The following is a 21470-nucleotide window of genomic DNA, read 5'->3' as shown; positions in this document are numbered from 1 at the left end:
TCACCTCTTTTCTCTGTCTCCCATTCAGGTCTCCCACCATCCGAGACATGGTGGTGCGCTGTATCGCCCAGATGGTTAACTCCCAGGCAGCGAACATCCGTTCAGGATGGAAAAACATCTTCTCCGTCTTCCACCTGGCTGCCTCTGACCAAGATGAGAGCATCGTGGAGCTGGCCTTCCAGACCACTGGTCATATCGTCAGTAAGTCCAACAACCTCCCCAACTTATTTTATCGTTAACCACTTCCATTTCCCTTGTAGTCAGCAGACTGGTTTAATTTGCGCTTCCCCTGTACCCCCACCACTCTTCTAATTTTGCTCCCTCCTCTGTCTGCCTCCTAGCGAATGTATTTGAAAAGCACTTTGCGGCTACAATCGACTCCTTCCAGGATGCCGTGAAGTGTCTGTCAGAGTTTGCCTGCAATGCCTCATTCCCAGACACCAGCATGGAAGCCATCCGCCTCATCCGACACTGCGCCAAATACGTCTCAGATAGGCCACAGGTCAATACGAGTCCTCGTCTTACACAGATCGCTTAATTTAATACTGTACGGGAGGCGTGTTGTGATTGATTATGATGCAAAATGCACCGACTTGTGCATCAGCTCAGATAGTCAGAATATAAATGGTTGGTTGAAGCAGCAAAAAAATTCAAGTCATAATAAAGACATCAATATAGAGACACTATTAAAGATAATGCATTTAAGATACATGACATTAGCATTATGAATATATATGTAGTTCTGTAATCTATCCTACATCTACTACTGTCTGCAAAAAAAACACCTTCTTGTGCTTGACGTAATAACTTGAGAACATGTGCAGTGCGTACCAGGGGCATGAACAATATGTATGGATGTGTGGGAGGATTAATTGTCTCCTGAGGCAGAAATGGTGCAGTGGTGAACTCATATTTCTCTGGCAGGCCTTCAAAGACTACACCAGTGATGATATGAATGTAGCGCCCGAGGACCGTGTGTGGGTGCGGGGTTGGTTCCCTATTCTCTTTGAGCTCTCCTGCATCATCAACAGGTGTAAACTGGATGTCAGGACCAGGTAGGCGGGATTTACCTTTTAGCTTGGTGTTTAGGAGCTTATAGGGTGGGTACCTGTATGCACAAGTGTGCTTTTAAAACGCTTTCACATTTCAGCTGATTGGAAATGGAAAATTTGCATGGGGTTCTACATAGTCCTGCTGCACAGCTGGAGTTAATGCTAGATTATAGACTTTAAAGACTTAAAAACACATCATCTATAGTATTAAGAAAAACAAAATGTGCATGTGTGTGTCTGCGTATTTCCCAGGGGGCTTACAGTGATGTTTGAAGTGATGAAGACCTATGGGCACACCTTTGAAAAACACTGGTGGCAGGATCTGTTCAGAATTGTCTTCAGGATCTTTGACAACATGAAGCTGCCCGAGCAACAGACTGAGGTACACAATAACGCTTTCATCCACATCCTCTGCTTCACATCCTGTGTTTGAACGGCTCAGCCAGATGCACTCAGAAAATGTCAGAGCACAATCTTTAATCTCCCGGTATATTTGTTTTTGGTCTCATGCTGAAACCTTCTCACTGCGCCCTCAGAAAGCAGAGTGGATGACGACTACCTGCAACCACGCACTTTACGCCATCTGCGATGTCTTCACCCAATACTTTGAGTCCCTCAATGGCGTCCTGCTGGATGACATCCTTGCTCAGCTCTACTGGTGTGTGCAGCAAGGTGAGTGCACATCCCTCTTTTTGGCTAATGTTTACAGGCAGAATTATCTAAAAAGTGGCAGAATAAAGGGGCAGGGAGGTGTGCAGCTCACTTAGGTGGGCCGGACCAGTGAAAACCCCCTTTCTGTCAATGTCAAGTAGTTTAGCTGCACAGTTAGTCCCTTAGGTATTGCAATATAAGGAAACATCTCTCCTCTCCAATTCACCGTTTCCTTATCTCTTCCCCCTCCTCCTCCTCATCCTCCTCTTATCTTCTTCTTCTGCAGATAATGAGCAGCTCGCCCGTTCAGGCACAAACTGTCTAGAGAATGTGGTCATCCTTAATGGAGAGAAGTTTTCCCCAGAAACCTGGGACAAGACATGTAACTGCATGCTGGACATCTTCAAGACAACAATCCCACACGCGTAAGCTGCTGCCAAAAACACACCCATGCTTTTGAATGCAGCATTTAATCCCTGCGGTTATTCTTATAGCAGTGCTTAGTTGCAAAATGAAAGCGGCAGATCGAATTAAAGAATAAAAGTCTTAATTTTTCGCTTTGTGCGTCTAGATTTTAATGTTTCACTCTCAATTCAGTGTAATCACATTCTTTCAGATTATGTATAATTAAGTTAAAAATCATAATGGATTTTAAATTAAGACCTTGGTTGGTTTAATCGGCCGGCCGTCTCTGGTACTTTTCTATAATGAAAGCTGGATGTTGTTTATTACCCTGCATGAAAAGATGAATTTGTTGGGTTTTATTGAATGACTAATTCTCCTGTCTCAAAGGCTTTTAACATGGAGACCAGCGGGGGCAGAGGGAGAGCACTTATCAACACAGAGCCTGCCTGACAAACAGCTGGTATTTTTCATTTATATCACTAATTATTTCTTTCCTCTGCTTGTTGCAGGTGATGAAATTGTTGCATTTTTGCTTTCCTTTTTAAAACGAGAACACAAGTTAGATTTTCTATAACTGATTGATTTACACGTACAGCTCTTGCATTATAGCAGTACCTCTGTTTACTTTGCTCCCAGGACTCAGTTTCCCAGAAGTCATTGGACATCCAGTCCCGCTCTGATGACCAGCATTCCATCAGCAGCTCCGACAGAGCTGCGATGGAGAATCGTCGGCAGAGTCAGTACAGCTCAGCCTCAGGCGTGACCGAGGACGGTCCAAGGAGTAGGACCCAAACAAGTCAGTCTGCCACTTCACTCAGAGATTTTTGACCCCTGTGTGTTTTTTGCCTGCGTACATTTTCTGATTAACTCCCCCCCTTGCGTATCCCACAGAGATCCAGGAGCAGCGTTTATTCTCGGCTTTACTCATAAAGTGCGTCGTGCAGCTGGAGCTGATCCAGACCATCGACAACATCGTCTTTTTCCCCGCCACCAGTAAGAAGGAAGATGCGGAGAACTTTGCAGCTGCTCAGGTACAAACAGCTGTTTTCTCCCACTCCTGCGTAGAAATGCGGCCGTGTTTTGTTTTTGTGTTACAAAGTAATGCATCATTCATTTGTCTTTTCGCAGCGGGATGCTGTGTGTTCAGCAGACGTCTCCGTGGAGACCCAGGACCAGGGAATGTATCGCTACCTGACCTCTGAGCAGCTTTTTAAGTTGCTGGATTGCCTGCTGGACTCGCACCACTTTGCCAAGGCTTTCAACTCCAACAACGAGCAAAGAACCTTGCTGTGGAAAGCAGGTAGGGCGAGAGAACATGGGCTCCATCTTTTCTCCTTTGCTTTTGATCATGTAGTCAAAAATTACAGTAACACAAAGTCTGTTTCGAGTCTCTTTAGGTTTGACAGACAAAAACTCGAAAACTTTAATATGCTGAGCTGTAAAGACTTGCTTGCGTTTGTTCATTTTGAAGGTTTCAAAGGAAAGTCGAAGCCCAATCTCCTGAAGCAGGAGACCAGCAGCCTGGCATGTGGGCTGCGCATCCTGTTTCGCATGTACACAGACGAGAGCCGCCGGGACGCCTGGGAGGAGGTCCAGAGACGACTGCTCAAGTAAGGACCGCATGCTATCCTGATGGGCAGCGGTAACTTTGCATCTACTGAGGCAGTCAGTGGAGCTGAGTGTAAACATTCCAAATCTTATTATTGGCTCAATATTATTATAGTAATCTATTAGAGACTATAAGGAAAAGGACTGGCTTAACCCTTCGTCTAAGTGTACGTAAGTCTATTTGCATTTATTTTGTAGTTCTAAACTATTTTATTGGTCAAATGAAGCCCAAGACGTCTGAAGGAAAGGGCTGTTCTGTTGTCGCTATGACATTAGGGAGGGTTGTTGAGATTTCGGTAACTGTAGTCGGTTACTTGTGGCGAAGGCCCAGCATGTTAGCTGCTTTGAGGTTGTCTGAAGTGGATGCTGTGTGATGTTTGGATCCAAAGGAATCAGCGCATAAGATGTTTCATTGTTCAGTCAGCACTGCTGTCATCACACTGTCTTTATTCAACGCCTCACACACTGCTGTCATCACACTGTCTTTATTCAACGCCTCACACACTGCTGTCATCACACTGTCTTTATTCAACGCCTCACACACTGCTGTCATCCCATTTCTCTCCCTGCCTCGCCTTCATATTGATGATGATGTCAAAATGAAGAAGAATCATTGCTCGTCTCTCCTAGTTGCATTCATTATTAGAGAGGAGATAAGAATGGATGCGGGTGGAGGAGGCTAGTGCCTGCATGCAGATCCTAATTCACTGAAATGCTGCTGTGTGTCACTTAAAACACCACATCAGCAGCACAGGCTTATGTCTGAACTCCACACAAGCACTTTTTCTGTTTACCAGAGGCCACGCAGCTCACATGCTAGTTTGATTAGCGCAGGGACCAAAGCAGATTTGGGTGGCCATTAAGTCACAGAGGCGGGAGAGCTGTGAGTGTGAAGGAGGGAGGAGAGGAGGAAGTGGATGTTGTCAGGCAGCTGCAGGATCAAAGACAAAAAGGTGGCTTCAGTTTTCCTTGAGCTTTAAGTGTGGAGAAAAACATCCAATTGTTTTCATACCAGCCTCAGTCTGGGGTTTTAATTAGCAGTCGTTGAGCTAGAGCAACCTTCATCATCCTCGCAGCAATTTTTCATGTGACAAGTGAGGCGGGGGATGCAGATGTTGCCTTGCTACAGTACGTTAGAAAACAACACAGGAATCAGAAGCACTTTTCTATGTTTGACTTCATATTTGACTTCCAGGCTTGTTCTGTTCGGTGTGTTAATCCAGATTTCTTCTTCTCTTTCGTGTAGCGTGTGCAGCGAGGCTGTAGCATACTTCTTGGCCCTGACCTCAGAAAGCCACAGAGAAGCGTGGACCAACCTGCTGCTGCTCTTCCTCACCAAGGTGCTAAAGATCAATGATGAAAGGGTAAGAAGCCAAAACACCCACTGATGCTCTTCCTCGTTGCTGCGCACACACAGACAAGACCTTTTAAGTCTACGTGTGATGTAGCTTAATACTTAATACTTATATTTTTTTTGTATTTTGTTGGTGTCGGAGGCAAAACAAACATATTTTTGGCCATGTGTGCTGTTACATATGCTTGCACCTATCCTGTTAGGCATACAACAAACAAAACTGAGCAGGCTAAACCTTAATCCCACTACATTCATCATCATGTTTTCCTTGAGTATTATGGTATGGGAAATGGTGGTTGAAGATAACAGCAAAATTATTACAATCAAGTGAAATGAACTCATCTTATTGCATTTGAAATAGATGCTTCAAAGATGGAGACCTGGTCTGCAAACCATTGCAGTCAGAGGCACATGAAGATGATAATAAAATGGAAACGTGACAGAATTAGACTATGGTCTGTTTGCAAGTAAATGGGGTCAAATTGGTATTTACATGCAGTGTGTTAGTGATAACTTGGCAATGAACTGTGATAAATTGGGGGAAAGATCTGTTGCCATCTATGCCACCTTATGCTCAGAGTCCAACTAGAACCTCATACATCTGAATCAAAAATTCAGAAAGTCCTCCACAAAATTTGATGCAATTTGACTGCAAAAGAACACAAACACTTTGCAACCTTGCTTTCATATATAAATATATGACCAGATTACAACCAATTGGCAGCCAGTTAAGTCAAGTTCCCTAATGCAAAGAGATTGTAGAGTGTTGCATTCATCAGCAGCATGTTGGCAGTCTGTGCATTTATGAATGAGGCATTTATTTACAAACCTTTGCAAATTTGTTTGTGAGTGATTACATTCTCTGCTGCCTCCCACAAGGCAACCTGTCAAGTCACCCTGTGAACAAAACTATTCACTGAAAAAACCTGCAATTAGTCACCCAACACGAAAAAATTAAATTCAGTCCCAGTCAGTTGTTTTTATTATTTATTTATTTTTCTGGTCACAGTGAGGTTGTCATCCTGTTTTCACTTTAGTGTGACTGGGCCATTACAAATTTCTCTTTGTAGATTTTGTGTACATCAAAAAGAATATGAGCATGTGTTTAAAGATCTAACTTCTCATTGTCTTCCTCTGTCTCTTCCTGCTCTCTCATCTCACCTTGTAGTTCAAAGCTCATGCATCCAGATACTACCCTCTTCTGTGTGAGATCATGCAGTTCGACCTGATCCCCGAGCTCCGAGCTATCCTAAGAAAGTTTTACCTGCGTATCGGCATCGTGTTTAACATTGCACAGCTGCCAGAGCCTCAGCAGGCCCGTGAGCCAGTGACTGACATGGAGGTTGGGGAGGAGGCTGGGGAGGAGGCCCAGTGACGCTGCACCGCAAACAGCCTGGAGCACGAAGCCCTACCGAGGCCTCCGTCGTAGATTCGCATGGCCGTGCTGGTGCTCTGTGCTGCCTCAGGGGCCTCGGTGTGTTTTTATGCCGAACACTTGATTTAAAATTGGCTGATTGTCAGTCAGTTATCTGTTAACATCCACCCGCTCCCTTAACCCTGTCACCACACACACAGACACGCCTGTACACACAAACAGCCCAGACGGAGTCCTTGCTAACACTATAAAAACATGTCTTGTACCATGTGTAGCGATGCCTCTACTGGATAAAACTACTGATAACCAACTGACAGTTATCCATATCTGATCTGCTCAGAAGGAAGATATAAAAAAAAAAAAAAAGGTGTGCTTCTTACTGTATATTTAAAACAAAGAATGAATGGTTTCAGCAACATGCAAAAAGACATATTCTGCAACTATGACAGTGACGTTTGTCACACGTTGATAGTAATGATCTCTCTGTCTGCACTGCAGATGGCTAACATTAGTATGGATAGCCTCTTGGATGATACTAGTTGTACAGATCTGATCTGCCGTTGTGTAATATAATCTTATAACACTAAATTTCTTTTATTTTTGTTTAAATTTGTTTTCCTTCTCTGGATTTGCTGCACTTGAGCTGTTTTGTTTTTGTTTTTCAAATGCACTGGAGATTTTACTTTTGTGATAATTTATTTGACTGTACCACCTCCTGCAGATTGTCCTAAACAGTACGATTTGTAATTAAACTAAGACCGCGGAAAGTGATGGGTTAAATTATTCCATTTTATATGTTATGAGGTTTTTAACCGAAATAGACGATAACGGGGCTTCTATAACTGGAAGACGACAGCAAACTGATTCTAGCTGCTTTTTTGAGTCACTAGTCTGTTTTCATGTGAGTTTAGTTTTCACTCTTGTGTATAAAAATCAGAAGTTAATAATATATTTAATGGTTTTTTCTTTGGTCTGGGGGAAAGATATATGTATAGAGAAAATGACAAATGTTAGCTGTGCTTTAAGTATGACTGGGGTGCATTCCTGCTCATGGATGTAGAAAACAAATGTATATGATACAGCAATGTAAAGTTTTCTATGTTGCAAAAGAATATGTACAACTTTCTGTACAATACATCATCTGGCATTCTAATCAGGTTCTAGGTCAATAAAGTTTTTGAACTTGGTTGATTTGAAATGCTGAATCACTGAATTACAGTTGCTGCCAGCTGTTTAAGAATGATCAGCCAGGACAACATTACAGTAACATTTTTATTGCTCAAAAACACCATGACTTTATTCATTAACTGAATCCCACCTTTACAAAATGCTAATGTGCTAAATGTAGAAGGTAAAGAGGAATTGGCCACAGTGAGTTTTGTATTAACTGTTTCTTCTGTGATCTAATAGTCATTAATGTTTTTACAGACTCTGGTCTCCAATGAGAGCAAATAGAAACAGCACACAAGTAAAGTGTAAGTCAGTAAAGCACTGCACAGGAAGGACATCAGTTCTCATGAGAACCCCCACCTGCATTTGCAGAAAAGGTGGCTGTGCATTTCCAGTTTAGAGAGCCACCAATGGGAGCTGTGCAATGCAGTGTTTAAGTCTGTGTGGAGCTCCCATCCGCCTGTTTATCCTGTTGCTACAGCCTCACTGCTTTACAGCGTCTGACGTTCCGGGCCGCAGCCACAGTTCCGTGGCAACAGTGTCCACAGAGACACGCCTCCCCATGGCAGAGCCCAGCGACGACATGTCCGCTTCATCACCGGGCAGCCAGTCTGTAGGGTACAGGGGCGTATCCATCACATTTTTTTTTCAGTGATACTAAAAAACGCTTAAAATTTGCACATGTTGCTAAAAGCCAACAAGTATATAAAGTGGCACGATTTTTATGTTTCACTAATTTATACGGTGTTTAAGATTAGCTCCCACTTGCTATACTAGTTATAAGCCTGATCATTTAAATGCTTCCTGTAGTGAATTCTTTCGTCTTACCTTTTACGCTGTGATCACCAGAGTGGGAGTCTGGCCTCGTAATGTGGCGTTTGTTCTGGTTGTTGTGACTGGGTACTGCTGGCAGATTATCACCCCCCTTGTCAGCCACCTCCTGTAAATATATACAGAGCTTTGATATCTTAATGATGGTGATCCTTTTGATCTTAGTAAAACACAAGATGCATATCAGACATACATCATAGTTAAGTGCCGTCCTCTCCTGGTGCTCTGCTGATGGTTGAAGGGATCTCTGCTCACGTGCCTCACCACTGTAACCTGACAAAAACCCAATTGCCATGTATCATTAATTGCAAATGTCTTTACAGCCAAACAGATGGTAGGGACCTAAACTTTATTCCGTTTATCCATGCATAATATGAAAATAGTGAGAAAACCCTGAGCTTCAAAAGTATTCAAAAGCCATCAGTCTTTTTTTCTCTAATGTACCAATTGCCTGTGCTCTGGGAGTCTGCTATCACCACCCTGCAGCTGGCGTAGTCACCTTGCAACTAGCACTGGCACCAGCTGCAACACAGACAGCTGGCTGGCACGCACCACAGTTAGCCTGGCAGAGAAACCAAGAGCTAAATTGGCCTGGCACACAGAGTGTCGTAGAAAGGTATTATGAGGTTGTATGTAGAGGACTTCCCAAACCGTGTCACCTTTATGTAAAACATCTGGTGCTTTTGGGATTTTTTTTCAAAGTCTATTGTGTCCCCAGTCATGTGAACACAAGAAGGGAAATAAATGAGAAAGACTGTTTTTACAGACGGACCATATTCTGCCAAACTCACCAATAAAAGAACTCTCTGATGGCAATATGGGGTTTCTATGAGTGGCACGTCCAGGGTTCTTGATCTGGGAGGAGACACAAATGCAGACAGAAAACAATAAAATCTCTACAATTAAAATTAAGCCATGCAAGACTGAATTATCTGCCAGGGTGAAAGTGCAGAATATAGTTACTGTGTAATGTGCTGATCACTTACAGGATAATAATGACCTAGTTGACGGCCCAAGAAGTCTACAGAGGAAGACAGAAGGAGGAGTTAGAGGACAAACATTTGAGGTGAAACTGATTTGTATTTGCTCACTGACCATCTTCCTGTCTCCTCATTAGCCTGATTTTGTGCTGTTGTTCACATAGAAGGGCCTGCTGCTGAATGTCCAGACTTTGTGTGTCTGCGGGAGGGTCAGGGTACAGGGTTCGAACCTCCTCACGAGATGTCGTACCTGTAGGATAAAAGCAAGCTACGTCACATCAGGGATTGTTACTATAGGGCAGCTCTAGGCAAAGCAATTGACTAATAAATTAAATATTTGCATCAGTAAAATAATAAACAAAGCAAAAAAAGTGTTTAGTGAAGCCAAAAAACCCATCTAGTCCTTTATCCTCTTTTGTTGGTTTTACAGCTTGCAGCTCTGAGTGTGTTTCAAACTCCAGTTTGGGAACACATCCAGTCATTTCTTTGGTAGCTTACATGAGATTCACTGTACACATGGGCAAACTGTCCGTCACTGACCGAGGCCTCAAATGACCTCATGAGATTAAAGTTTTGGTTTAGATAAAGGGAGATAGAGCACCAGTTAAAAGTCTAAACCATTTGGTGTCCTCCACACTTACAAGAACAGCATGACCAAAGCGATTGTAAACAGAATAAACACTAACTTCCTCTATGTAGCTTAGTACTGAGAATAAAAGAAAAGCATTATTAGACGTATTTGTTCTTCTTCTTCTTCTTTCGGCAGCTCCCTTTAGAGGTCGCCACATTGGATCATCTGCCTCCATCTCCCCATTTCTAGCATCCTCCTATGTCACAGCAACCCCCTGCATGTCCTCCTTCACTTCATCCATGAATCTTTTCTGTGATCGTCTGCAAACATCATCATCCACAGAGACTTTTGCCTGATCTCATCTGTCAGCCTCTCTGTCACCAGTGAAACAAGAAGGGGCTCAGAGCCTATCTCTGATGTAATTTCACCCCCCAACTGTCACTCCCACCGCACACTTCACTATTGTCTTGTTGTCCTACATGCCCTGCACCACCATCACATACTTCTCCGCCCCTCAGGACTTCCTCATGCAGCACCAGAGTTCCTGTCTAGGCACCCTATGATATCCACAAAGAGTGCAACTCAATCAGTCCTTCTCTACACTTCTCCATCTTATTCCTCTGTAGTTACTCTCTTCACATCAACCCCGTTCTTTAAAAGTGGTACGGTTACACTTCATCTCCATTCCTCAGAAATCCCCTCACTCTCCAAGATTGTGTTAAACACTCTTGTTCAAAAGGTCCACGGCCCTCGCTCCTAGACCTCTCGATGTCTCCCGTCTCCTTCCTCTTCAGAGTTGCCCTCACTTCCTCCTTGCTGATTCTCTGCACTTCCTGATTCTCTAACTCCATTTTCATCCACTTTCTGTCATTAACTTCATTCATGAGCTCCTCGAAGTACTCCTTCCATCTTCTCAACACACTCTCTTCACATTAGCACATTTCCACCTCTATACTTAATCACTCTAATCTGGTGGACATCTCTTCCAGCACAATTTCTCTGCCTAGTCATTCATTACAAGTCATGTTCTCCTTAGTGTCCAGCCTCACATACAACTCACTACAAGCCTTTTCCTTTGCCAGGGCCACCTCTCTCTTTGCTGTGCGCCTAGCCTTCCAGTACTCTTTTCTTCAGCTCTCCGACTATCCCACTTTTTCTTTGCCAGCCTCTTCCCGTGAATACATTCCTGAATCTATTATTATTTGTGCAATGAAAATTAAATCAGACTTACTTCAGGTTGGTACATTGTAAGAACAACAGTGGTTCAAAGAAGCATTAAAAGCTGTGTCAAAGCTGTGTCTTTTATTACCTCTGTGTTTAAGCTGGATGAACTCCCTGATGTTTTGCCTGTTAGCATGTGCATCAGCTGGAGAAGGACTCCTAGCTGAAGACAGGACAGCTTCTCTATGTGCAGATTCTCTATGTGGTCGTCTTCTACACATGAGCAAAGGAGGAAAATCCCAAATTAAACAGAACAACTACCTCTAATAACAAACAGATGTCTGTCTGAAAACATAGCAGCAGTTCACTATGCCAAATGCTTTCTAGTTGTGCACAGTAACTATACCATTTAGCTCCACCTGCTGCACTGTCCCTGCAGTGACATAAATTAATTCTGCATTGCTATAAAACAATGAGGGCATTACGCTTGACCTGTACTTGCTGAATACATTCCAAAGCTTTTATGTTCCCTAAAGCGCTGGTCCTTCTGTGTGAGCAGTCTGTGACAAAAGAAAAGCCCAGAGACTGGCACCAGTTCAAAGGCATTTCTCAGATGATTTGCTGTAAACTTGAATACAAGCACAGATTAACAAGTGGCTTGTAAAACATTCCTGTAATTTAGCAGGGAGGGATGCAGTTACTCGACATATCGTGCTGGGCTTGGTAATAATGGGTTGAGAATATTCTAAATAGCAACATGGCTACTGTAGTGCTCCACAGCAATTCACTGAGGAAAGACATGGGTCACTTCATTTTTTCCAAGCACAGTAATACATACTTCACTACAAATATCAAATCAAGATCACACTTTAACAGCCCAGAGTTAGTATTGTGTCTTCACTTCACAACATCTGGGGGTTAATTGGGTTAAATTCAACATAGCAGCGTCTCTAAATGTCTTAATATTAGCCTGGCACAAAAGATAGAAATCCCTGTTATTTTGGGTCTGTTATACCTGCACACATCCCCCTGCTGTTCAGTGCTGCCTGACTGCAGTACCTGTTTACCAGATTGTAGTGGGTCTCGTGTGAATCCGTGCGACCCATCTGAACCTCCAGTTGTCGCTGCTCTTTCCTCAGATAACCACGGAGGGCTGACAGCTTTCTGATTACTTCCTGTTGATCATCTGAAGCATGACAGGGGAGTGAAGGCAGAGCAAGGATCAGAAAAATAAATGTTTATGATTTGCACGCACGGAGGTTAAGACAAATCTTACCCTGCTGGCTGGGAATTTCATCGGGTGGTCGGTGGTGCGGTGCTGACACTGAGCGATTCTGTGAATGCATGTTTTTTTATTATAGAGTTATCATAAAGGGTAAAATGTGAAAATATTTGCAATCTTTGCGATGAGTTACTCACAGTTCTGGATGACCGCTGGCTCAAAACAGAGGAGGGCCTATATGGCGCAAGATTTGCCAGCTTTTTCTGCAAGGTTGGGATAGGCGGAGAGGGCTGCCTCTGCAGGACAACAAGTAAAATGTCATTCTTTGACAAAGACACAGCGAGCTATAGCACTCCTGTCTTTTCGTGCTTACTGTACCTCATAATTCAACCGTGAGTCTTTCTCCACCCTGGTGGTCTGAGGTACCTTCTTAGTCTCTTTTTCCTGCATCACCACCTTTTCTTGCTTCTGGCGATGTGTTTCAGCTTCATGGATCCAGCCTTGGTTTTTCAGCTTATGCTGCAGAGAGTAGATAAAACTATAAAGAAGGAGAAATGATGAAGGACTCTTTATAAAAGAAACAAGCTCATCACCTCAGTCCTCCTTTTCTCTTTCCTTTGCTCCTCCTCATATTCCTCCTGTAAGCGTGCCCTCTGCATGGCGAGCCTCTTCTCTTCTTTCGCCTCCTCAATTCTAATCTGTTCTCTTTCCTCTTGCTGTTTTCTCTTGTTTTCCTCTATCTGTTTGAAATGCACAGTTACAGTTAATTTACAACTTTTTTAAAGTGTTGAGAATACAGGTTGCTGTAAGTCTAAAAGCATTTCATTTCATCCTGCAGTTCATCAGTACCCTCTCCTATCATCCATCTACAGACTGAGGCCCCGGGACCTACCTGCTGTTTCAGGGCTGCTCTGTAACTGTCCTGCTGTTGAAGTGTCTCATCCTTGAAACCTGTAAAAGGTGAAAACAATTTAAAACAGAAAAGACAGAAAGCCATAAGCTATAGATCTACAAAGCATATAAAATGCACAGCCACTGAAATATTAGGAAGATAACATTACCTGTTAGTCGATGGGAAATGGGAGAACTAGTTTCAGTGCCAGGAGTGGGCACAGGATTCCTATATGATGCCTCATTGATCCTGTGCATGTGATTCAGGTCACCTAAAGGCAGCAAAACATTCATTAAAACATGTTACATTAATATCTGTTGATCAAACACATTAAATTATCTGGCCTCCGGTGAACACCATTACAATAAAACTTACTAACAAGGTTGCCTTTTTGGTCTCTAATTGGAGCGCCTCCTCCTCCACTTCTCCCCCAGGGGTTGTATGCCCTCATCTCAGCCTGTATCTTGGCATTGAGTCGTGCTGTTTCTTCTTTCTCTAGTCTTCTGTGCTCCTCTCTTTCTTTAATCTGGGCCCCAGACACAATTTTCAAAGGATGAAACCATGACACCGCTATAACAGAACATGTGGTTTCTTCATGGAGCTATAACAATGTACCTGCTGTCTGAGTGTCTCTTGGTAGCTCAGTACACTCTCTCTCCTCTGCTTTGACTTTTCTGCATGAAGTTCTTCAAAAACCAGAGCAGATGCTCCATGTTGATGAGTTTCTCTGGAAGCAGACAGAGTAGCAAATGGCAAGGAGATAGAAGTACAGAAGGTAGTGATAAGTATTCAGTTTGTGAAGACCCTCTTCCGGAAGAGAGAAAAGATCTACTGGGTTGCTGCTAGCAGAGATGAGGGCATTTAATGCAGCTTTACTGAATAAAATCTATATTAACATCAACATGCTGAAAAAATTAACATGTTTTACAAAAAAAACTCCAAAGGTGCTGGGAAGGTCACTGACTCATTTTGGCCACTGGATCTGAGAGGACGCATTCTCTGAGACAGAATCTTGGAATTCTCAGACTGCCGATTCCCCCCGGGCAGACCATCTGATGTAGAAAATACAAAAATATAAGATAAAGAATGCACACGATTCAAGAGCTTCATGAACTATCTGCTGCCACTGACTGCCACAAACAAAGCTCAAATAAAGAGCAGGAATTTGGCAGTAATATTAAAATAGAAAAGAAATAACTGTAACCAAACACACCACTCGCATATAGTATTATCATTAATGTTGCCTTCAGCTGTAGAAAAGGAGAAACAGTAACATTACTGTTTTCATGAATGTTGCTTTAAGCTTTTCTGAAGCTTAAAGCGACATTCATATGATTTGCATGGAGGTGACAGTTGCGTTAAGTGCAGCAGGTCATCTATCACAGTAAATGTAAGGGTTTATTTTAATTTTGTTAATAGGTTGTTGCAGTTTCTTTTTAATGTTGACTTTACACAAACTGGATAGCAACACGTTTTTCAACTCCAGCAATCTAAACATCACCACACTGAAATCAAACCAGTCGTTGTCTGCTTTAAAAACTGCTAGCAATAATCAACAACATAAGTCTAAAAAAAAATGTGGATAAAAACAAGAAACATTTAGTAAATACATATTTGTGAAACAGATAGTTACATTACTTGGATTGTGAGGAAGATGAGGATCTAATGGATTCCTGGTTCCATAGTAGTAATAATCTGCATCATATGGAGTCTTGTAATTGTGAGGTACAATGGGAGGTAAAGGAGGAGCAACACTCGCAACCCTGAAACAGAGTTACCAACACTCCAGTGAGTGTATAGCAGGGCTGCTAATTTTATTCATTTAATCGAAGCAAATGTGAGCTACCTTGGGATGGTCACCTCTCCTAGGATGTTTGAGAAGTCTCTGTGGTAGTCCTCACTAAAATAGTCCAGTGAGGGGACACCTTGCGGTAATTCCATCCCATTTGAAGGCACAGTCTTCCCAGACAGTTGTCTGAGAGCTGTAATCAAGTCCACCTGGGACTTTCCTGGGGGGGCTCTCTCATCTGCATTCTCAGTGGGTTTGCCATTTTCAAGACTGGGATTTAGGTGCTTCCCTTCGGCCTCTAGATCTTTTCCTAGCTTGTGAAGAACATCCTGGCTCAGGCTGTTATAGTGACGATTCACAGACCCTAGCTGCTGTATTCGGTCAGGCTGGAACAGATTACGTGTGGTCCAGAACACAATCATCAAAGAAAGACAACATATATATCGAGGATAAGATTAGGTGGTACTTCTTTCAAGAAATTTCTCCAAGACTCCACAACCTATGAAAGTTATAATAACAAATCCAGACCTGACACAAACATTATGTTTCTGCTGTTTAAAGGTTTTGCTAGCCAGATCTTTTAATGCTATTCTCCTACCTCTTTCTCAGGGTCAACTCTCAGCTCAAGTCTTTTCTCCCTAAAGAGAAAAAAAGGACAGAACAACGTCACAGGCTTGATGTTGTTTTCTATGTCTTCTTTTTTATTCAGCTGCTCCCTTTAGGGGTCTCAACAACATGATCAACAGCCTCCATCTCACCCTATCCCTAGCATCCTCCTCTGTCACACCCCTCCGCATGTCCTCCTTCATGACATCCAGAAATCTTCTCTGTGGTCTTCCTTGTTTCCTCCTACCTGGCAGCTTCATCTTCAACACCCTTCGTCCAATATATGTGCTATCCCTCCTCTCCACATGTCCAAACCATCTCATCCTTGCCCCCTCTAACTCTCATCACTTCTCTTCTTAACCTAGCTTCGACAGGTCTTTTCTAAGTTAAGAAGAGAGGTGACCAGCGATCAGTAGTTTGATTTCATGCTTTGTAGATCATAAGGGTTGAGCTAGCTTAAAGGACTCTGATGAAAATGATGATTTTGAGAATAAATACTTACTCCATCTTCTTCCTCTGCTTTTCAGCAATTTGTCTCAGTAACTCCTGCCTGTATTGTTCTTTCCTCATCTGAGTTGTCTCCTGCTCTTCTGTTATTCCTGCATCAAGACGTAGAGTCATTAAAATACTGCTTAAGTTCTGAAATATGACTTTAATTGATAAATTGCATTTATTATCTGTGTAGTAAGAATGTTTTTACCTATCAACAGTCCAGTAGCAAAATCAGCCTTATCCTTCCTGACAGCAGATCTTGCAGCCATCTTCATGCTGGCTGGCACTTGAACACTATTGAATACAGATACACAAACAGAACGGGACTCTCCATAAGAGTCACCCAATTACTGACAGCATGTAAGGGTAACATCACTGCAATAACTTCCTCTTTAAGCCACACCCAGCTACGATTTTATGTCACACAGTGGCTGCAGAGCTTTGAGGGCTATAACTCAGAGACAGAGAGCAAAGGCTTGTGCTTCATCAATCCAGCTCTTCTGATAAACTCTAGGGTGAGCAATTTTTTGCCTGGAAAAGGGCCAAGGCTCACTCTCTATCACAGCACCTCATGTTACCAGGTTACTGAATGTAGTTCAGGAACAATGAAATGCAACAGCAGGCAAAAGTGTTGAAGAGCAATAACTGAATATGGCAGCAGATACCAGTATAATCAATTATGGTACTGATGGTATTGATTCTGAAAATTTATGAGACTTTCCAGGGGGATGTTGTTGGCCGCCCTTGTCTATATGTGACCACTGTTTCATCATCATAAATCACATTGCTGCAAAACCTTTTGCCCAGGGCAAAGCATTTATGAGCTAACATTATTGCTAGTGTACAGTTAGGAGCTGAGATCATTAACAGCTTTCTAGAAGCAGGGGTCAAAAAACATAAACTTGCTTACTCAGACTTCCAAATTGTGTCATTGGTCTTCTGATGAGAAACTGTAGGAGCCGCTGTCTCCTTTATGTCCTGAGAAGCCCTGCCATAGAAACAGACAGGACAGTGAAATTTGGCAGAGGAGCAATCTGATCTCATTTATATGGTAACGGATGAAACTACCAGTAATTCAAATCATTTTCCAGAAAAAAAAGGATACTTCTTCACTCTGCACTCTTGCGCTGTCATCTCCTCTTTGTACCCAGGCTCTTGAGTGTGCCTGTCGTTCCTCCTCCTGTATCTCAAATCAAACTCATCCCCTCTGTCTGTGTTTAGCTCGTCTTCAGAGCTGTAGGGCTCTGCTCTGAAGATTTGCCAGCGTCTTCGCCACCTCTGAACTGGACTCCTGATTTCTCCATCGTTGAACACCTCGGTCAGAGTGGAAGCATCTTTCCTCTCATTGTGACTGGGGACTATGTTTGTGTGGGTATGTTTGTGAGGGGATGACAGGGGAGAGGCTGGGGGAGAAATTTTCAAGCCATCTGAAGCGTGAATCTGTCCAGGCTGAAAATGAAAATGTGAGGAAGAAATTCAATGTGAAAAAAGATTTACTTTGTAACAGAGTGCTTTTCGTTATTTGTCTTTCAAGTACTCAGTGAGCTGTATCTACCTGATAAATGGAGAAGCATTTCTACTGATAGAGAATCCTTTAAAGTGTGCTATAAAAATTGCATGGATTATTGCACCAAACACACTAGCGTTATTGTGCACAATCTGCCTATTGAGTCATCAGTCTTCTTACCTTGGGACTGACAGAAGACGTTCTCCTCTTTACCGTTCTGATTTGAGCTTGTTCTTGGAGGAAGAGGTTGTATTCTTTATTTCTCTCCTCTCTCAGTTTTTCCTGCAAGAGAAAAAACAAAAAGTCAGAGTCAAGCAGCCACACCGCTCAGTTAAGCTCATGTGACACTTAGAATTTAAGGAAATACAAAACTTAAAGAATACCATCTTCTATCAAAAGAAGATACATATTTCTGCTTGCACACATTCGATTGACGATGAGGTTAAGGCTATATTTTTTGCCTCAATATTTCAAAAATGCTTGCATCAATACTTATCAACATTCAGCTTGTCGTGCACATATAGACGCCTGAAATCCCTCTTAACTTTTGTTTGTAAGTTCACGGTCTTATATAAAGAAAATCAGTTGCCATGAAGCGCGCAGCACTGTGCAGTCAGCAGTTTGTATCAGTTCTAGCTGAAGAGCTAAAGCTCTACTTTGATGACTGAATGAATGCAGGCACACCTTTACAGATATCCTCTCATCAATCGGTAGTGACACTCCATCAAGTTGTTGTTGAGGCTCTTTACTTTTCAGATCCGTTTTCTGCAGGAAGAATAAGAGATTTGCTGTGTGTACGCAAATGCAACACAGAGGCAACTTAGTTAAACACAGACATAAACTCACCAGCCACTTTGCTAGGTAAACCTTTTCAGCTGCTCATTAATGCAAATACAAAATCAGCCAATCACATGGCGGCAGCTCAGTGCATTTGGGCATGTAGACAGGGTGAAGACGATCAGCTGAAGCTCAAATCAAGCATCAGAATGGGGAAGAAAGGTGATCTAAGCTACTTGAATGTGGCATAGTTGCCGGTGACAGATGGACTGGTCTGAGTATTTCAGAAACTGCTGATCTACTGGGTCAGTCTGAATCCAGGGAGCAGTAGTTCTCTGGGTGAACATGTCTTGTTGATGCCAGAGGTGAGATAAGGGAAGAATAGCAATGATTGCTTCAAACTGATAGGAAGCAAACAGTAACTCAAATAACCCTTTGTTACAACCAAGGTATGCAGAAGACCATGTGAACCTTGAAGTAGATAAGCTAAAGCAGATAGTGGTGGTGTAATGGTGTGTGGGATGTTTTCTTGGCAGACTTTGGGCCCTTTAGTACCAACTGATGATACTACGTATATACAGCCTACGTGAGTATTGTTGCTGACCATGGCCATCATTGTATGACCATGAGTATCCATCGTCCGATAGCTGATTTCAGCAGGAAAACACTCCACCATGTCATAAGGCAAAATCTTGTTCAATCTATGCCATTTAGATTGCCAAAATGGTTCTAATGTGGCGTTAGGAAGGTATACCTAATAAAGTGGCTGGTGAATGTATTTTCGTAACGATTTCTGATATGTCATTCCAGATAACAAGTTCCCGTGTTCCAGACAATTTTAAGATTAGGATTTAAGATTTATTAAGTCTTAAATGTAACACTAATAAAAAGGAAATGTCTAAAATGCACATTTAGGTGTTTTATTCCATTCTGTCAATTGGATATGTATGCAAATTAGCACATATTTAATCTATGTTAATCGGACACCAATTTTTTTTTTTAAATAATTCAGCATAAGCTTCAAAAAACTTGCAATACATAAAATTATTATCTTAATATAAGTAATCAGCTGTTGAAATTTCATTGTGACTGTGATTCATTGTGCTTTTCCTTCTACAGTGAGCTACAAATTGTCACTTCGGTGGCACTTACATAAAGCAAAGATTTCCAGTTTTATCTAACTTGATGTTCTGACTTTAGGTTAATTATTTTTCATATAATGTTTAGTCTACTATTTAACAATTTATTACAACAGTGAATGAAAATAACTCAGTAAAAGGTTTATACTCTAATGCCTTTGTGTGGTGCTCTGTTGTTTATTTCTCTTTTTTTATATTGAGATTGCTTGTTGTTGTTTTTTTGTTTTTTTAAATTGTGCATCTTTTACCTCACTAAGCCAGTTTGTCTTGGCATGTTTTTTAAATTTTATTTTAATAAGCTATTCTGATTTATTTAAGACCTTTTCTTATAGGTTATATATAATTATATGCCTGATGTAACAGTAAATTCCTATTGTTTTGGCTAAATGAACTATATATTATTTTATCTATACATGTTCAGATTTTTATTTTATTTATTTATTTATTTATTTATTTATTTATTTATTTTGCGTCGTCACACCCTGGATATATAGTTTCTGTAGTCCAGCTGGAGCTCCCGCTGAAGTTTCTGCTTCTTCCTTTCATACTCGGTACCCAGCAGATGGCTTAAGCCAATACCTGGGAAATACGGCATATATAGAGTAGACTGTACAATAAAAACAGGAAACTATTCACTAAACACTACAGGCTTAAATAATGCAGCCAATTCACTACTACAGCCTTGTACAGTACCTCTGTCGGGATTGGGGTTTACTCCTAGAGCTGCTGCTGAAGTCATATTTACAGCATTGTGTAATTTGCACCATCTGACCCTGACTGTGGAGAAAAACTCGCTGAAACACCGATTTGTTTATTAAAAAGCAACATGTGATTAAAAGAATTCCTTTGTTTGTTTGTTTGCTTGTTTGTTTGTTTTTACTCACCGGTTGATTAGTTTACACCTATAAACGTTGCTTCGCAAGTCCTTGATCACATATGGCGGGGAGTTTTTTCTTCATGCTTCTCAAAAAAAAAAACGTCCAATCGTGATACACAATACACCCAATAAGGCAAACACTGGACTTAATGTTCATATACCCCATAATGGGGTATATGAACATGCGCGTCTATTTTAAAGTTCGGATGTAACTCTGGCTAGACAAATAACAAGACCAAATAACACGATATATATCAATAATTCTTAAATTTCCACACACAGCTCAAACCTATCCGACCGATCTTTCACAGCGAGCCCAAAGCGTCATTCCGTTGCCATGGGCAACCATGACACAAACCTTCTCCTGGGAGAGGCTAGCAAACACATCTAACACAAACATTCTAGAAAAATATGTCTAATATAGTCCAAATGTTAAGTCTTTAATAACTCTGCAATATTTAACACTAGGATCTGAATTTTCTGTTTCTTTTTAATCGTCTTTAAACAACATAAAACCAGGCAAAGTTTATTAACAACATGTTAATAAACCATCTAGCCTTACCCAGCAGCCCTTTAGGCTAATTAATAGCCCTTTAACTTACTAGCTACGGCCTTCCTCCAGAATAGTATTGCCTAATTATTGAATACTAGCTTCAGTTTTATTGACTCATTAAATACTTCAGCTCCCAGTACAGTGCTGAGGCTCTAAGAAAAAAGCCCTGACAAATAGATGTAGGTACCTTTCTAAAAAGCGCCGCAAGATGTCAGTGCGTCCCCAGAAGTTAGTTTGACGTCGTCGCAGGACTAAACCATGGCTTCCGTCACAGGGGTAAATATATTCTAATAAGAGTAATAAATAAGATACAAATATGATTAATGAATGCAATATCACCATATATCATTGCGTTGTAGTGTTAAGAGATGGCATATAACAAATAAACACATCAGTGGTAAATATGTGTAATATGAAAACGAACGTCCCCGTCGATTTCACTTTGTTGCGTTGGTATC

At 41.7% G+C, this 21470-nt stretch overlaps 2 protein-coding genes across 2 annotated transcripts in view; one reads left to right on the top strand and one right to left on the bottom strand.

Moving 5' to 3' along the window:
* The window catches only part of arfgef1 (ADP-ribosylation factor guanine nucleotide-exchange factor 1 (brefeldin A-inhibited)), a 51761-nt gene extending 45011 nt beyond the window's left edge, over window positions 1-6750 (top strand). The window contains exons 28-40 of the mRNA XM_085362941.1: window positions 29-201; window positions 342-502; window positions 925-1055; window positions 1305-1434; window positions 1589-1724; window positions 1990-2128; window positions 2496-2568; window positions 2745-2904; window positions 3000-3139; window positions 3237-3408; window positions 3580-3718; window positions 4963-5080; window positions 6239-6750. Coding sequence (XP_085219067.1) covers window positions 29-201; window positions 342-502; window positions 925-1055; window positions 1305-1434; window positions 1589-1724; window positions 1990-2128; window positions 2496-2568; window positions 2745-2904; window positions 3000-3139; window positions 3237-3408; window positions 3580-3718; window positions 4963-5080; window positions 6239-6445 — 1879 coding nt within the window. The 3' untranslated portion in view covers window positions 6446-6750. The remainder of the gene's footprint in view (window positions 1-28; window positions 202-341; window positions 503-924; window positions 1056-1304; window positions 1435-1588; window positions 1725-1989; window positions 2129-2495; window positions 2569-2744; window positions 2905-2999; window positions 3140-3236; window positions 3409-3579; window positions 3719-4962; window positions 5081-6238) is intronic.
* A 1348-nt stretch (window positions 6751-8098) lies between these two features.
* Window positions 8099-20321, bottom strand: cspp1a (centrosome and spindle pole associated protein 1a). Its single transcript, XM_085362401.1, has 27 exons — window positions 20276-20321; window positions 20064-20161; window positions 18351-18431; window positions 17847-17948; window positions 17265-17608; window positions 17070-17147; window positions 16368-16453; window positions 16170-16266; window positions 15660-15699; window positions 15119-15447; window positions 14911-15035; window positions 14237-14324; window positions 13888-13999; window positions 13648-13798; window positions 13442-13543; window positions 13273-13331; window positions 12974-13120; window positions 12759-12899; window positions 12578-12676; window positions 12435-12492; window positions 12218-12344; window positions 11307-11431; window positions 9433-9467; window positions 9238-9301; window positions 8640-8719; window positions 8444-8555; window positions 8099-8226 (listed from the first exon to the last, which is right to left on the bottom strand). The coding sequence occupies exons 1-27, from the start codon at window positions 20319-20321 to the stop codon at window positions 8099-8101; spliced, it is 3054 nt and encodes a 1017-aa protein (XP_085218527.1).
* Window positions 20322-21470: the final 1149 nt, after the last annotated feature.

The sequence above is a fragment of the Diplotaxodon limnothrissa genome, linkage group LG9 (assembly GCF_057381915.1).
Source record: "Diplotaxodon limnothrissa isolate DT_005_m linkage group LG9, D_limnothrissa_male_GT1.1, whole genome shotgun sequence".
Taxonomy (NCBI): domain Eukaryota; kingdom Metazoa; phylum Chordata; class Actinopteri; order Cichliformes; family Cichlidae; genus Diplotaxodon; species Diplotaxodon limnothrissa.
The sequence above is the reverse complement of the archived record's forward strand: the minus strand, read 5'-3'. Positions and strand labels throughout refer to the sequence as shown.